Raw genomic sequence first — 15,283 nt, forward strand, 5'->3', positions numbered from 1 at the left:
TATATCATCTATAGCCCTTTTCCTAGTAGTGCCTCCCCGCTTTGTATATAAAGCAATGACCCGTCACATCTCAGATACAAATGCACGCCAGCACAACACACGCATATACCCAAGTCTGGAAACATAGGCGCTGAGCTCGGTCCTGCAGTCGGGTGCAAGACGAGCACGGTCCTGCTGCCGGGTGCGAGATGGACGATGGACCGTAGTCGGGGGAGGGCCGAACCTACGACGAAAGTAGCAACCAGATGACGAGGGGAGGGACCGAAGGTCGAAATAGGCTGCCTATAGACGAGCCGACACCGGAAAGCCAGCCGTCGCCCCAGCCGGTCCGTCGAGCTTCCATGATGCCGACACGGCGAGGAAGCTACCACAAGAGCCGAGCCACCATGTCGCCGCTCCCCACAGCCGGAGCAACAACCACGCCGTACCGGTGTCCCAACCCGCGCCGCCAGCCCACCAGGCATCGGTAAAGCAAACGCTCGCCACCACCACCACAATCCTAGCGCCACCACGACTTGGCTAGGTCCAGCCGGAGCCCCACCACCCCACCGGAGCAAACAGACACCAATGGCAGAGCAAGAGCCACGCCGTACCGGTGCCCCAACCCACGCCGCCAGCCCACCAGGCATCGGTAAAGCGAACGCTCACCACCACCACCACAATCCTAGCGCCACCACGCCTTGGCTAGGTCCAGCTGGAGCCCCACCACCCCACCGGAGCCCCTCCCTCTCCGGCCAGTCACCCCTTCCACTGCCAACCACCACACCGTCCAGATCTGGGCAGGGGGCTAGATCCGCCTCCAGCACGGCTCACAACGCCGCCGGACCACGAGTTGCGCTGGAGAGGGAGGAGGAAGCATCTTCGGCCACCAGAACGCCAGGAGGATGAGGGAGGCGGAGCAGGACCGGCCCGACGGCCGACACCACCGAGCAGAGGAGGGGCGCCCCGCGATGGCCACCATCTGCGTGCGGGGGGAAGCGGCCCCGCCGCCGCCAGCGACACCTAGCCTTAGACCGGCGACATCCCCAGTGGCGGTGAGGGAGAGGGCCGAGGGGATGAGGGCGGGAGGAGGCGGCGCTAGGGTTCCTCCAGGGGGCGCCCATGGGAGCGCAACCGGGAGGGGGGAGGGGGTGTTTATGCACCTTCGAGGTGTTGTTTTTGAAGAACCTTTTTTGTATTCTGGGTGTTGTCTTTGGTGGTGGTTAGAGTGTTGTTGTTTCTAGTGATTGTTCACCATGACGTGGTCTTCTTTTTTCTCTTCCTTTCGTTCTTTTTATTTTCTTTTTTGATTTTGTGTATGCCTTGATGATTTTGGACATCATGTTGGTAAAGAGACCGAGTGTAATGAGTATCTTTACGATATTAATATATTTCCTTGGTCGAAAATCTCTAGTTGTTAACCATGTTGTTCTATTTCACTATATCCTACAATCATTGGATCAATCGACATCGGATAAATCTTATAAGTAATTAGGAACAACACTATATTGGTGCAACCGCGATTCGTATCTCCGTAGGGGCATGTTTTTAAAGCTTGCTTTACGTACTACTCCCTCCGTCCCAAAATAAATGTCTTAAGCTTAGTCCAACTCTGTACTAGCTCTAGTACAAAGTTGAGACAGTTATTTTGGGACGGAGATAGTACTAAACATCACTATGAAGTACCTATAAAACCTGTCATGTTGCTAGCAGACAGCATAGCCATAGCGTCGCTTGAACGGACAGAACACCCAACTGTTACAACGTCATCTTACTAGCCTGAAATTTCTGGCATTGACAAAATATTTGCTTCCTTTATGTAGATTTCATGCACAAAGATGGAATTTTTTTTACTACATTGAAGGTTTTTGGCTGAAATACTGAAGTCAAACTGCACGAAGAGAAATGGCGGAGTCTGCTCTTCTTCTTGTCACAACAAAGATCGGAATAGCGGTGGCAGCAGAAACGCTTCACCATGTTAGATCTGTTGCAAAACTCTCAGAGAACATGACACTGATAAGGAATGACCTAGAGCTTATTAGAGCATTTCTCAAGGAGATTGGAAGGAAAAATTCGACGGATGGAGTTACCGAAGCATGGATAGGGCAAGTCCGAAGATTGGCGTATGATATGGAAGACATTGTGGATCAATTTATGTATGTTATTGGCAAACAGCATCAGAAAGGATCTTGGTGGAGTAGTGTGAAGAAAATCTTGAAGAAACCCCAGCATCTGTTTACACTAGGTGAAATCTCTACTGGCCTTGAGAAAATAAACCGAGCCCTCACACACCTTAAACAAAACAGAGACTGGACTCAACCAATAGTTGGTGTGGGCGATGTTTTTGCAACAAATTATGACAGCCAACAACAACTATATCTTCCTGGACATGATTACTCGATCTCTGATGATGAACTTGTGGGATTTGATAAAAATAGAAAAATATTGATGGGGTCACTGAATTTGGAAAATTGTCTCAACCTGCAAATCATTGCGTTGTGGGGTATGGGTGGTATCGGGAAAAGCACTCTTGTCAGTAATGTGTTCAGAAAAGAAGCACCCAACTTTGAATGCCATGCATGGGTTTCTGTCTCCCAGTCCTATAAACTAGATGATATTTGGAGAAGAATGCTGAAAGAAATCTATTCTAAAGACAAGAAAGAATTTCATGCTGAGAAGATGACCTGTGGGGAGCTACAGGATGAATTGAAGGAAATCCTGAAGAAAAAGCGATACTTGATCATATTGGATGATGTCTGGACAGCTGAAGATTTTAGAAAAATTAAAGAGGTTCTTGTTGATGCAAAAATGGGAAGCAGAATAATAATCACAACAAGATCTGAAGAAGTTGCTTCAATAGCTCATGATGGTTGCAGGATCAAAGTGGAGCCTCTTGAGGAGGAGGATGCATGGCGTCTTTTTTGCAGGAAGGCATTTCCAAACACTGAAAATCACATCTGTCCATTAGCATTACAAGAGTATGGTAAATTGATAGTGGGGAGGTGTGATGGTTTGCCATTAGCTCTTGTGGCTATAGGGAGCTCATTGTCTCTTAAGGCGCAGAATTTGACAGAGTGGAAACTATTTGACGAGCAACTTATTTTCGAGCTACACAAAAATGAGAACCTAAGTCGCGTGGTGAAAATTCTGAATCTAAGCTACAAATACTTGCCTGACTATTTGAAGAGTTGTTTCTTGTATTGTGCCATGTTCCCAGAAGACCACATGATTCATAGAAAAAGATTGATCAGACTGTGGATTGCAGAAGGATTTATTGAACAAATTGGAAAATGCAGTTTAGAAGACGTTGCTGAAGGTTACCTGGGAGAGCTCGTTCGACGAAGCATGCTTCATGTGGTAGAGAGGAACAGTTTTAACAGGATCAAGTGTCTTCAAATGCATGATCTTGTCCGTGAATTAGCCATTTTCCAATCTAGCAGAGAGAGTTTCAGTATGACTTATGATGATGGTGATGGGGTGACACAGGTGAAGCCGGATTCTCGCCGCTTATCAGTGCTCCAATGCAAAAATGACACTGAACCAAGCATGGGGCAATGCAGGCTTCGTACCTTCATAGCATTTAGCAGCAACACGGCATCATCTGCATTGTTTCCCTCAGAATCTAAGTACCTTGCTGTATTGGAGCTATCTGGATTACCTATTAAGACTGTCCCAAATTCAATTGGGGAGTTATTCAACCTCAAGTATTTGGGCCTCGGCAATACCTATGTGAAGATACTCCCAAAATCTGTCACGAAGCTCCATAACTTGGAAACACTGAAACTTAAAGGTGCACAGTGTGTGAATTTGCCCAAAGAGTTTGGAAAGCTGAAGAAATTGCGGCACCTTCTTATTTATAAATATCTGGATAGAACAGGGTCGAGTTTCAAATATTGTGACCCCGTGGACCCGTTTGAGGGATTGTGGACTTTGAAGGACTTGCAAACTCTGCGTGCAGTTCGAGGTAGTAAAGTATTCATTGCAAAACTAGCATGTTTGTCTCAGCTGAGGGGCCTTCACATTACTGGGATAAGTGGCATCAACTGTGCACAACTGTGTGACTCTCTGTCAAAGATGCAACAACTCTCATTATTAGCAATAGAAGCCAGCAATGAAGATGAGGTGCTGCAGCTTGAAACTTTGACATTGTCAAACCGACTTAAAAAGCTCTTTTTATCAGGGCGGATTTCCGAAGGAACATGGAAATCTCCATTTTTCTCAACCAACGGGGATGCCCTTTACATAATATATCTACATTGCTCCCATCTTGTGGAGAACCCAGTGCCACGCCTCTCTGAATTGTCAAATTTGACAGATATACGTCTATGCAAAGCGTATACTGGACAGGAGCTAACCTTCCAGCCAGAGTGGTTCCCTAATGTGAAGACCCTTTCCTTGTATGATCTGCCACATGTCAATCAAATATACATACACGAGAGAGCTTTGGTCCGCCTTGAAGATCTTCAGATTGGAAACCTGGCCGAACTGCGGGACATCCCTGCCGGCCTGGAACATCTGAAATCCCTCAAAGAGGCGTGGTTTGGTGACATGCATCCTGATTTTGAAAGGAACTTTCCAACGACAAAACTAGAGCATGTCCCGAAAGTTCGCTGCACCATACGGTAATTGCAACGTCCTTAATTAGCTGGCCAATATATTTGGTTCGCCATTTTCATGCCATTCAATGTGTGCTCGATCACCTGCACCAAGTTCTAGCTTCTGGACTTGATGAAATTTCGTTCTGCTGCAGACCCGGAGAGGCATGAGTCTTTGTTGCATGGATGGGGTTTGCTGTCATCTCTGTGGGAGCCATGTATCTCCGTGGAGGAATGGCGATTTATGAGAGAAGTATCATTCTTCTTTCTATTATTATTGATGTCTGCTTATGTAAACAAGGACTGGTTTGTAATAATGTATGGCATTATATGTATTACTGCTATCCCATCTTTGGTTTTACATTATCTAAGTTTATAGTGGCGCTAAGCTACCGCGTGAGATAGCTCTTGTGTATTTTGACCTTTTTTACACAGTGATTCATGTAATTTAGGACAGTAAAACTGCACCCAAACGGAGCCCTCTCACGCCATCAGCCATTTTGACCGTCAGATTCGCGTTTGAACCGTTTTTTATCGTCAGATCTTCGTTTCATTCCCGCTTGGGCCGTTTCTGGGCCTACTGTCCTTGGGCCGCTATTCCAGCAGCCGAATCGGATGCATCTCGTTCATTGTTGCGGGTTAACGTCGGATCGCAAACGAACGCTTGTGATTCTGCTCGGTGCCCCTCCTACCACGCCCGCTCCGCTTTCCCCGACCTCTCGTCGCCGCCTAGGGATAGACTTAGATCAGAGAGAAAAATAGAGAAAGAAAGGTGATTGATGGCAGCGGCGGCGACGACCACGATCTCGGCGTATGCATCAACCAAACCGGGCCTCTTCCAGATCTCGGCCTAGCGCCGCTATTTGCTGCCAGGGAGAGAGAGATGGAGGGAGGCAGCTGGATGATATGGAACGGAGCTGGAGCACGCTCCACACGTTGCCTCTTCCTTTTGCCGCCGGCAGCCGCCAGCCGGTTCTTCGCCGCCGCCTCGCGCCACCTATCCCTTCCCCTCAGTGACTCCATGCCATTGCTACGGCCTCGCCTCGGAGATCTTGGAAGCCGCCACCACCGCCTATTGTCGGTGTGTAGGGACGCCGCCCCCATCGTTTCTCGTTTTGGCCCGTCGCCGTCTCCCAATCCGTACAGTCGAGGGATGCGCAAGCAACTTCAATCAGGAGGATGCTGTGCCAGAGGTCTTCCAATTTTGTTTGGGTGCTGCAAATTGTTTAATTTTGTTTGGGTGTTGCTTCAAATTTTGTTTGGGTGCTGCAAATTGATGTGACCAAGAGTATGTCCTGGATCGCCGTTTGAGATTCTGAAGTTCATTGACATCAATCGATTCTTCTGAACTTCATTTGTACTTTCTCACCAGTGAACATCTTTACTGTCAACTTCAATTTATAGCTTAGGAGGGTGTTGTCAATAGTTTTACAAGGGGCCCTTAATTTTCAGATGATAAAAATAATTCACATGTCATAAAAATCTGTATCTTAATTATTCGACCTGTGTTATATATATGCCCCCTCGCCCCTCCCTCTCAATCACCTTTGTAGCTCCTTGTCTTTTAAACTGAATCTCGATTAGGTTGGCCTCTATCTTTGTTTCCCCCTTTCCTGTATCTCTTCTTCCATCCATGCTAATATCCTTCCATTCCTATTCCGCGCAGGTGGTGACTATTGTTTCATGCTGGAGATATTCCACAAAGCTTTAGGTCACCAAAATCCACCCCTTAATCAGATTGGGCTATACAAAATCCCCACCAGTTAGGTAAAACCGTGTACATGAGTGTGCAATGTACATTTGCTTTGTCAAAGAAATTCTTGATTAACTGCTACTGTATTGTGTTTGGTTTCTTTTTCAGGATTTTGCTTCAGTTTTGGTCAATCATCAATTGATTTCAGGCTAATCTATATTCTTACTAGCTTTACGCATTAGAGCAAAACATGTACTCTAGATTAGGATGTTGTTATGAAATCATTTTCTGAACATAGAAAAGAAGAGTTAGAAGTTGGGGTAGAGAAGTAGTATAGGAAAGCAATTTATCGTGTAGGGCTGGATCTAACATATTATAAAATTTTCAGTGAAACATGTGTGGGACTACAATAAGGTGTCGCCCATTTTGTGATACACCAAACATCTGTGTAGTATCTTGTCCATGCCACAATCTGGAGGGTTAGGAACATAGAGAGAAGATGGTTATTATGGACAGAGGAGAGGAATAATTGCGGTCAACATATATGTAGTAACTGGAGAGATGATGTGGTGGAGTGGAATTTGAGTAGGTGGTGGAGCATAATTTGAGTAGGTGTCGAGTTCATTAGCTCTGGGCTTTTGATCAGATATACTAAATGGGGCCTTATGTAGCATGAATGTTAGTTAGGAGCACATCTCTGTATGGAGTGAATTCACATGAAAAGCTGAACATTTTTTTGTACATTATGTACTCTTTGTCTTTGCACTTAATCCTTGTACTATTTTATAGTCGCCTTTACAAGTAATGCAAAGCTGGCAAAAATCCATGCTATTTCTATTTTTGCAGTGGATGCAATGGAATTCAGGTGGCAGATGCTGACCAGACTGAGTATAACAAATGATTAGTACCTGTGACCGGATCCGCATAGGATGAACATGATGTACACCCATTTTTATTTTTATGACCTGTTAAGTATATTTTCACGGCGCGGATGCTGAAGTCCGAGCAGGTAAATCAGAAGCTACTGCAGCTACTAGATTGCAAGGTTCAGATTCGTTGTGCATCACCCCAGGTAATATATCCAGGATACAGCTAGAGCTATGAGATGAGTTTGACTCCACTAAGCTTTTTTTGATAAATAGGGTTCAGCCCCCCTATTCGGTTGCACACATTATTAATTTGCCTTCATGGGGAAACAGATTGGATGAATGGATCCGCTAATTATACTATGGTTAGTTGCAGTAAGTTGAATGGTTTCTATATACAAAAACAAAATGTTAGTGCCATTGTTCTATTTTTCTCCTTGACTTAAAGTAAGTTGAGTCGGTTTGGATAAAATCAAAATGTCGGTAACCTGGTAATTTGCGCAATATGAATGCTTGTATTCTTCATTTTCCATTCAAATTAAATCACTTTATGGTTCATTATGTTATGACGTGAATCTTGACGTGATGTACAATACTACAAGTGTGATGTCGGATGATATTTAAAAAAATACTTAATACATGAATGGTTGAAACTATACAGAGCTATTGAAAATGAAGCAAAAAAAGCACTTTATTAACAAATAAAAATAAAAGGGTGGTTTCAGATCTGTCAATTTATGTTCCTTCTGCTATGCTTGTTACAAAGCCATGTCTCACTCTATCGTTTAAGTACAAGCTCTGTCCGATAATTTGTTCAGTTACATATCTTTATATGTTATGTGGTAGGAAACCCTATCCATCAGACGCATAACTCTTGAGGTATGGAAATAAAAATAGAGCGTGTAATTATTATTTTTTGTTTCCTCCTCATTCCTTGCTTATAATTATTGTCGCCAAAATTTGTTGTTAATCTGAACATACAATGATTACGGAATACAGGAAGAAGGCACACCCATGAGTCTTTCAAATGCAGAAGTTCACTAAGCAGGAGCAGAAATCACCTGAGTTATACCTAGATTGTCGTGAGTATATTAATATCTGCATTTACATAGTCTGTAGCGCTGTGATTTATGGTTTTATAGGAAATGTGTTTGACAACCGTTTTGTTGGCTGTTATAGTTATATCCATGTAGTGCTCACGATCTTCCTTTTTTTGAGAAGATGCTCATAATCTTACTTGGTCTCTCTTGCTCCCCCTCCCCTATCCCCCCTTGTATTTTTAGTCAAATTTGACCATCTAGATTTGTATGCTACAAATTGTATACCATTAGATTTGTACTTAAAAGAATATTGACATATATTATATATTTTATTATTTAAATTTATGATCAAAGTTTGACACTTAATACATGGGGACCCAATAAAACCAAAAGAAGCGAGTATTCTTATACAAAATCAAACTATTGCCAACCTTCTTAACATCTAAACATATTACTAGGAGTATAATAATCAGCTTAAGTATTTGTTTTCCACCAATAACTAATATGCTCACGAGATGCACACACCTTCAGTTGAATTTCTGATAAAAAGAACATGATTCATAGGTTATATTATATACTACCCTTAAATATAATATATGATTATATGATGATTAAATTAGTACATTTACATATAATTGCATCAATCACTAATATTATAATGTCAAAATGGACGGGCGCAGCAACGCGCGCCATCGACGATCTAGTAATGTTGAAAACTTCAGCTACTTGCTCGACGCATTTTGAAGAAAAAAAAAAAGCAATCCTTATTTGCCACTGAATGTTATGCCCCAGTGCGAAGCATCTGAACTTTCTGCTCATCCTCTGGGGCCGCTGAGGTTGAGAACTAAACAGTTCAGTTTCTTTTAGCTCTTTTTTCTGGCAAATGAATGGTTTATGACATGTAACTTATGAGTATACATTACATTTGTACCGTTTATTTATCCGCTGCACTACTGTTACATAGTTCTGGTGGTGCACTGTGTATTAGGATCCCATGAGTACTGTAGTCAGATAAGTTTCATTCATATGAGAAAAGAACAAACACTAACCCTTCTGAAAATGTTTTTTTAAAAAAAGCAGAGGAGGCGGCTGCTTATCATCGAAAACTTCACATCGGTTCGGTTGGCTAGGGTCATTTGGAGACTGAGAAAGTTAGAGTGCTAACCAGTGGCGGAGCCACGAATGAAATGGAGGGTGTGCACACCTAAATTTTTTTTCCTACCTAATCCAAGTGTCACACAAAAGTTGGCAACAATATAATACATATAGCTCAAAAGTCAGACAACATTATAGTTCCCACATGTAGCAAATTTGCAACGTTGCAAATACAAAGTCTTACATGGATACAAATATGTAGCAAACTACTACACTAAGTAACTCTACGACGTTCCTTTGCCATGAAAGCTTCAACAATGTCGTCCTCGCTTACTTTCAAGAACACATCTCGTTCAATGAATGTCACTAAGCAATCATTCAGGAGATCATCACTCATACTATTTCTCAACTTATTTTTCACTAGATTCATTGTCGAGAATACTCTTTCAACACTCGCTGTGGCGACCGGTAAGATCAATACCAATTTGATAAGCATGTAGACCAAATCATAGAGAACATGTTTGTTTGTACAAACAAGCATAACAGACAGTTCACCAATAGTATGCACAGATCTGAACCTAGCATCTTGTCTCATATCATCAATAAAAGTAGCAAGTTGGAATTCTAGCCTTACCAAATCCATGCTTGATATGTCCTGAGGGTAGAATTCAGCAAGTTTCATTACCTTGAGTGCATCATAAGAAGCAAATGAATTGGCGGGGTCCAAAGCAGACATGCAAATCAACAACTCCATATTAACCTCGTCAAACCTATTGTCAAGCTCTTGAATGATTTGATCAAGGATACCAAGATATACTTCTCTTCTATAACGATCATCATTTGTTTGCACTTCATAATACCGAGGTGATCTTCCATGAGGCACATAACTATCCTCCGGTGTAGGAACTTGAATGCCATGTTTGTTGCAAAACAATGTTACCTTTGCAAGAAATTCTTCCCAACCATGAGACCTCATATGCCGCATTTTATTCTTTGCCAAACTAACAAGTGCCATTGCATTGACAATATCTTGAACCCTCTTTTGCAATGACTGAGATAACTCATTAGTGTGGCCAAGAATAACAAGCATCACATGAAGATTGAAAACAAAGTCATATGATTCCAAGGCAAAAGTCACTGCACGTATTCTTGTCCACTCACCCCTTTGTGAAGGATCTTTTTCAATAGCATCAAGTACTTCTAGTATTGTGGGATACATGGTAACAATGTGCAAAATGGTTCGAAAATGAGAACCCCATCGAGTATCACCGGGTCTAGGTAATCCCATCTCTTGATTTAAACCACTTCCACTTTCAATTTCACCCATTTCAAGTGCTTCCAAAACCTTTTGAGCTCTAACATCTCGAAACATGTCATGGCGCTTGCAAGAAACTCCAACAATATTGAGCAAGTAAGAAACATGATCAAAAAACCATTTACATGGTTCATTTCCCTTTGCCACGGCAATAAGAACCAATTGAAGTTGATGTGCAAAGCAATGAATGTAATAAGCAGAGGGTGACTCATTCATGATCAAAGTTTTCAACCCTTTTATCTCCCCTTTCATATTGCTAGCCCCGTCATATCCTTGCCCATGGATTTGAGTAAGAGACAAATGATGATCAATAAGCAAAGATTCAATTGCAGCTTTAAGTGACAAGGAAGTTGTGTTGGCAACATGAACAACACCAAGAAATCTCTCACACCCCTTTCCAACTTTATCAACATAACGTATGCAAATAGCAAGTTGCTCTTTGTGAGATGCATCACTAGACTCATCAGCTAGGATTGCATAGTGCTCATCACCAAGATCTTCAATAATTTGTTTTGTAGTTAGTACAGCACAACATTGAATAATCTGTTTTTGTATCGTTGGACTAGTCAATATGCAGTTTCCAGGAGCATTGTGCAAAACAATCTTATCAACTTCTTCATCATTTTCTGCAAGCCATTTTAGAAGTTCAAGAAAGTTCCCCCTATTACTAGATTCTTCACTCTCATCATGTCCACGAAATGCCAATCCTTGGTTCAAAAGAAACCTCAAGCATCTAAGTGAATAGGTTAGCCTAGCCTTGTAAAGACGCATATCCTCTTTAGACACCCTCACAATGATATTATCAATTGCCGTTTGAGGTGTCACAAATGAATTATACTTCTCTTGAGCTTGGTTGTGAATGCTACCAATACCACCTACATGCTTGTCCAATGCATCAGGTTTGTTCCAATTTCTCCAACCATTTTTAACAAAGGCATCACCCCTAGGCCCCCCATTAGTTTTCTCTTTGAACAAATAACACACAAAGCAATACGCCGCTTCCTTTGAGACACTATATTCTAGCCAACTATACTTTTCAAACCAAACAAAACTAAAGTGTCGGTTTTTACCATAGATTTTCCTGACTTCAAAAGCATGTCCATATGGATGACATGCTGTTTTTGCAATATATCTTCTCCGAACACTATCTTGATCATTAAAATCATACTCTGAAATATGAGTTCTTTTCGCTGGATCACCTGAAAAGACATGTGCACTTGGTTGTTGAGGTGATGGAAGACTTGGCGTTGCCTCTTCGATTTCAGTATCCGGATGGATAGGATATGGGGAATTAGGACACCCCGCATTTTCAATATCTTCAGTGTGATGTTCAGTAGCAATCTTCCTCACTTTCTCTTCATGTTTTTTAAAAAGATCCAGAATGGCACTTTTCCTCTTCATGTTCTGCTTTGCAAGTTGCAACTGCAAGTCTGCAATTATATCCAATCCAATGTGAATGTGTGATTATATCTTCACAGACACTGGCTGCAATGAGAAATCCTACAGGCTACAGCCAGAGAAAAAATCTGTTCCCAGTGTGCTTACCACTTTACCAGACAGAGGAGGGGATCTGACGATCTGTGCCGACCGGCTGAGACCTGAGACTGAGAGGAAGGGAGGGGCGACCGCGGCGACCGGCGGGAGGAGGGGAGCTGCGGGCGCGGCGACCGGCGGGAGGAGGGGAGCTGCGGGCGCGGCGACCGGCGGGAGGAGGGGAGCTGCGGCCTGCGGGCGCGGCGGCCACGGGATGACGGGAGCTGCGGGCGCGGCGACCGGCGGGAGGAGGGGAGCTGCGGGCGCGGCGACCGGCGGGAGGAGGGGAGCTGCGGCCTGCGGGCGCGGCGGCCACGGGATGACGGGAGCTGCGGGCGAGCAGGCGGCCGACGGGAGGGGAGCTGGCCAGCTGGGGAGGGCGAGCGACGGCTTGGTCAACTTTAATTTTTAATAGATAATGATAAAATATTCCAGATTCTGGGTGGGCCACGGCCCACCGTGCCTATACGCTGGATCCGCCAGTGGTGCTAACATAAAAAACTTACATGATGGGATTTCTTCACGGAAGTGTGAACATCAGGCCCTGTTCGGCAGCTCTCCGCTCCTGGAGCGGAGCGGGCGGCCCGCAACATATTTTCTGAGAGTCGTAGAAGTGCCGCTCCGTCCGCTCCCGTATTTTACGGAGCTGGAGGGTTACCGAACATGCTCTGAACCTTGCGCTGATCAGCTGGTGATGGGAGACATTGCAAGGTGCGGTGGTTTGGCATTTGAAAACTAGGAAGTGACTAATTGAGTGCCCGTGCGTTGCCACGGGTTAATAGTAAATGTTAACGATCAAAGAATTGTTTTGTTTTAAAAACATGTGTCAAACATGATAACATTTAGTTTGTATTCATACATGGCAACAGTTGTCTCCCTCACACGTACCCTCCTCACACATAAATCCCGTAGCAATGCACCAACTTCACCATGACCCAACATCTCAACGGACCGAGGGTTTACATATAACAGAGGGTTTTTTTCCTAAACAAAACACATTGCATGTACAAACATAAGACAGGCTAAAAATGATTTAATTATTTTCAGATAACAGAAGCTCAGATCAGCTCCCTAAGAATCCATCATAACACACGTATTTAACAAAAACTAACAATAACTAAGCTACATTAAAAAAATACTCCCTCCGTCCGGAAATACTTGTCTTAGAGATGAATCTATCTAGACTTATTTTAGTTATAGATACATTCATTATATTCATTTCTAGGACAAGTATTTCCGGACGGAGGGAGTACTACATATGATCTTCATCACGAGACAACTAAACTTATAAATTGAAAGGCACAATCATGCGTAATAGACAACTGATTTCTGCTATCTCTACTACATGGATCGAGCTTTCTTTGTATACATCTTGTGTCGGGGATCATTTGTAGACAGCCCGCTTGCTAGTAAATCCCACCTCTTCTCAATAAATTCTCGAACAAACTCCATGTCAATCAACCCACCTATTATTTTCTGGCGAATGTCTGCAAAATAATTATTAGAAATGTTGTCAATTATACATTTCAAACAAGGCGGTGAGCCAATCAACTTTCAATCTCATAACTTTTGTGGTGAATAAGATAAAATGTCTGTGAGAATCAAGAAAATGCTGGAGGATGCCCAACTTTTCTCCAACGTTGACAAAAGAATATGTTGCATGATGCTTTTGGGATAAAAGTTGAGTTGTACAAGATGATGCCTTTGATCGAATGAACATAGTAAAAGATAGCATATTCTAAGTGGAATAAAAAATATTATGGTCTCCGTGGAGACGACCAACACGCGGGAGCCTAATCCCCATGAGGCGTCATACTTGCCGGTAACCTCGATGCCGGTGGTTCGTGACCGGCACATGCTCCGCCGAGGAGGAGACGTTGGTATCGAGACTGCTGGGCGGGGAGGGGTGGTCAAACCCGGGGCTGGGGCTGGGATACTCGGTGCTGTACTCCGGGCTGGGCAGCGCCACCTTCCTGATCCGCTCCGTCTGGACCGTGTAGGTCGACGACGACCCGGACCATCCATAGTCCGACACCGGCATGCAGCCGACGGAGCTGAGCGTGCCATCCCGCGGCCCGTCGTTGAGGGTCTCCAGCGAGACTTCCCCCTGCAGTGCCTTAACGACCTGGCTCATCTTGGGGCGTCTCCTGGCGGCGTGGCGAATGCAGGCGGCGGCGCAGGCGACGACGCGCGCAGCTTCCGTCTTGTTGTAGTCGCCGTCCAACCGCTCGTCGACGAGCTTGTCATAGTCGCCGTCCGCCAAGGCGCGCGAGAGGGCCGGTCGAGCCTGCAGGATGCAAATAAATGTTAGACGACCAGGAGCAGGCAGGCAGTGAAGACCGGAGGGTACGTACCCAGTCCATGAGGCAGTCCTCCGCGCCGTAGGACGCGCGGTCCGCCGGCCGCCGGCCGGTGAGCAACTCGAGCAGCATGATGCTGTACGAGAAGACGTCTGACTTCTCCGTTAGCTTGCCGCTGGAGGCGTACTCGGGAGCCAGGTACCCGAACGTGCCCATGACGCGCGTCGAGACGTGCGTGTCGTTGCTGTGGCTCAGCTTGGCCAGCCCGAAATCTGCAACCTGAATGATTCTATTTCAAACACGATTAAGGTGCTTCTGTTCTGTCATCTTGGTTGCACGATTGATCTATCAAATTTAACCCACGTGGCATCGAGGTTACCGGCAAATCCCCCTTCTATACTGGTTTCACGTTCTATATTTAGCTACATTCCACGTTCTTAATGGCAGGTCATCATACGGGTTTAGATATATCAGAGATTAATTTTTGCCCTCACCAAAACATATTGCGTCATAAAATTCATATTATAAATATATAGCCACAACATATGGCAAAATACAATAAACAAATCCATGGTGATAAACAAAAAATTCGATAAAAAATATAGTCTGTGTACAAGTGTGTAGAGATAAGTCCACTTTTATTATCTAGATTACTAACTCCCTACTTAAGGCACTTGAGAATTTGTCGTATATCATACGGGATGTTCTCTTCAGCTTCATTCGTATGATAGTCGAGCAAATATATCAAAAAATTCTTTCTCAGCTCATAACCATCCTGCATGAGCAGTGTACCTCATTAGCATGCAATTATGCTTCATTTTTTTTATTAATAATATGTGCTATAGGACACTCACCGTGCAAATTGGA

At 44.0% G+C, this 15,283-nt stretch overlaps 2 protein-coding genes across 2 annotated transcripts; one reads left to right on the forward strand and one right to left on the reverse strand.

The window, feature by feature from the left end:
• Window positions 1–1,851: 1,851 nt before the first annotated feature.
• LOC123424962 (disease resistance protein RPM1-like) lies at window positions 1,852–4,605 on the forward strand. Its single transcript, XM_045108645.1, has one exon. It carries the CDS (start codon window positions 1,885–1,887, stop codon window positions 4,603–4,605), a length of 2,721 nt encoding a protein of 906 aa, XP_044964580.1. The 5' UTR covers window positions 1,852–1,884.
• Window positions 4,606–13,926: 9,321 nt separating this feature from the next.
• LOC123424963 (proline-rich receptor-like protein kinase PERK4) lies at window positions 13,927–14,689 on the reverse strand. The gene is made up of 2 exons (XM_045108646.1): window positions 14,471–14,689; window positions 13,927–14,403 (listed from the first exon to the last, which is right to left on the reverse strand). Exons 1-2 carry the CDS (start codon window positions 14,630–14,632, stop codon window positions 13,927–13,929), a joined length of 639 nt encoding a protein of 212 aa, XP_044964581.1. The 5' UTR covers window positions 14,633–14,689.
• Between the last annotated feature and the right edge of the window lie 594 nt (window positions 14,690–15,283).

Source organism: Hordeum vulgare, chromosome 2H (genome assembly GCF_904849725.1).
Source record: "Hordeum vulgare subsp. vulgare chromosome 2H, MorexV3_pseudomolecules_assembly, whole genome shotgun sequence".
Taxonomy (NCBI): Eukaryota; Viridiplantae; Streptophyta; class Magnoliopsida; order Poales; family Poaceae; genus Hordeum; species Hordeum vulgare.

What these genes read in the sequence shown, in the direction of transcription:
- LOC123424963 (XM_045108646.1), bottom strand. Translation starts at nt 14,632, where the DNA reads ATGGGCACGTTCGGGTACCTGGCTCCCGAGTACGCCTCCAGCGGCAAG. An exon ending in AGGACTGCCTCATGGACTGG is followed by an intron (nt 14,404 to 14,470) that starts GTACGTACCCTC and finishes TGCATCCTGCAG; the next exon opens with GCTCGACCGGCCCTCTCGCG.
- LOC123424962 (XM_045108645.1), top strand. Translation starts at nt 1,885, where the DNA reads ATGGCGGAGTCTGCTCTTCTTCTTGTCACAACAAAGATCGGAATAGCG.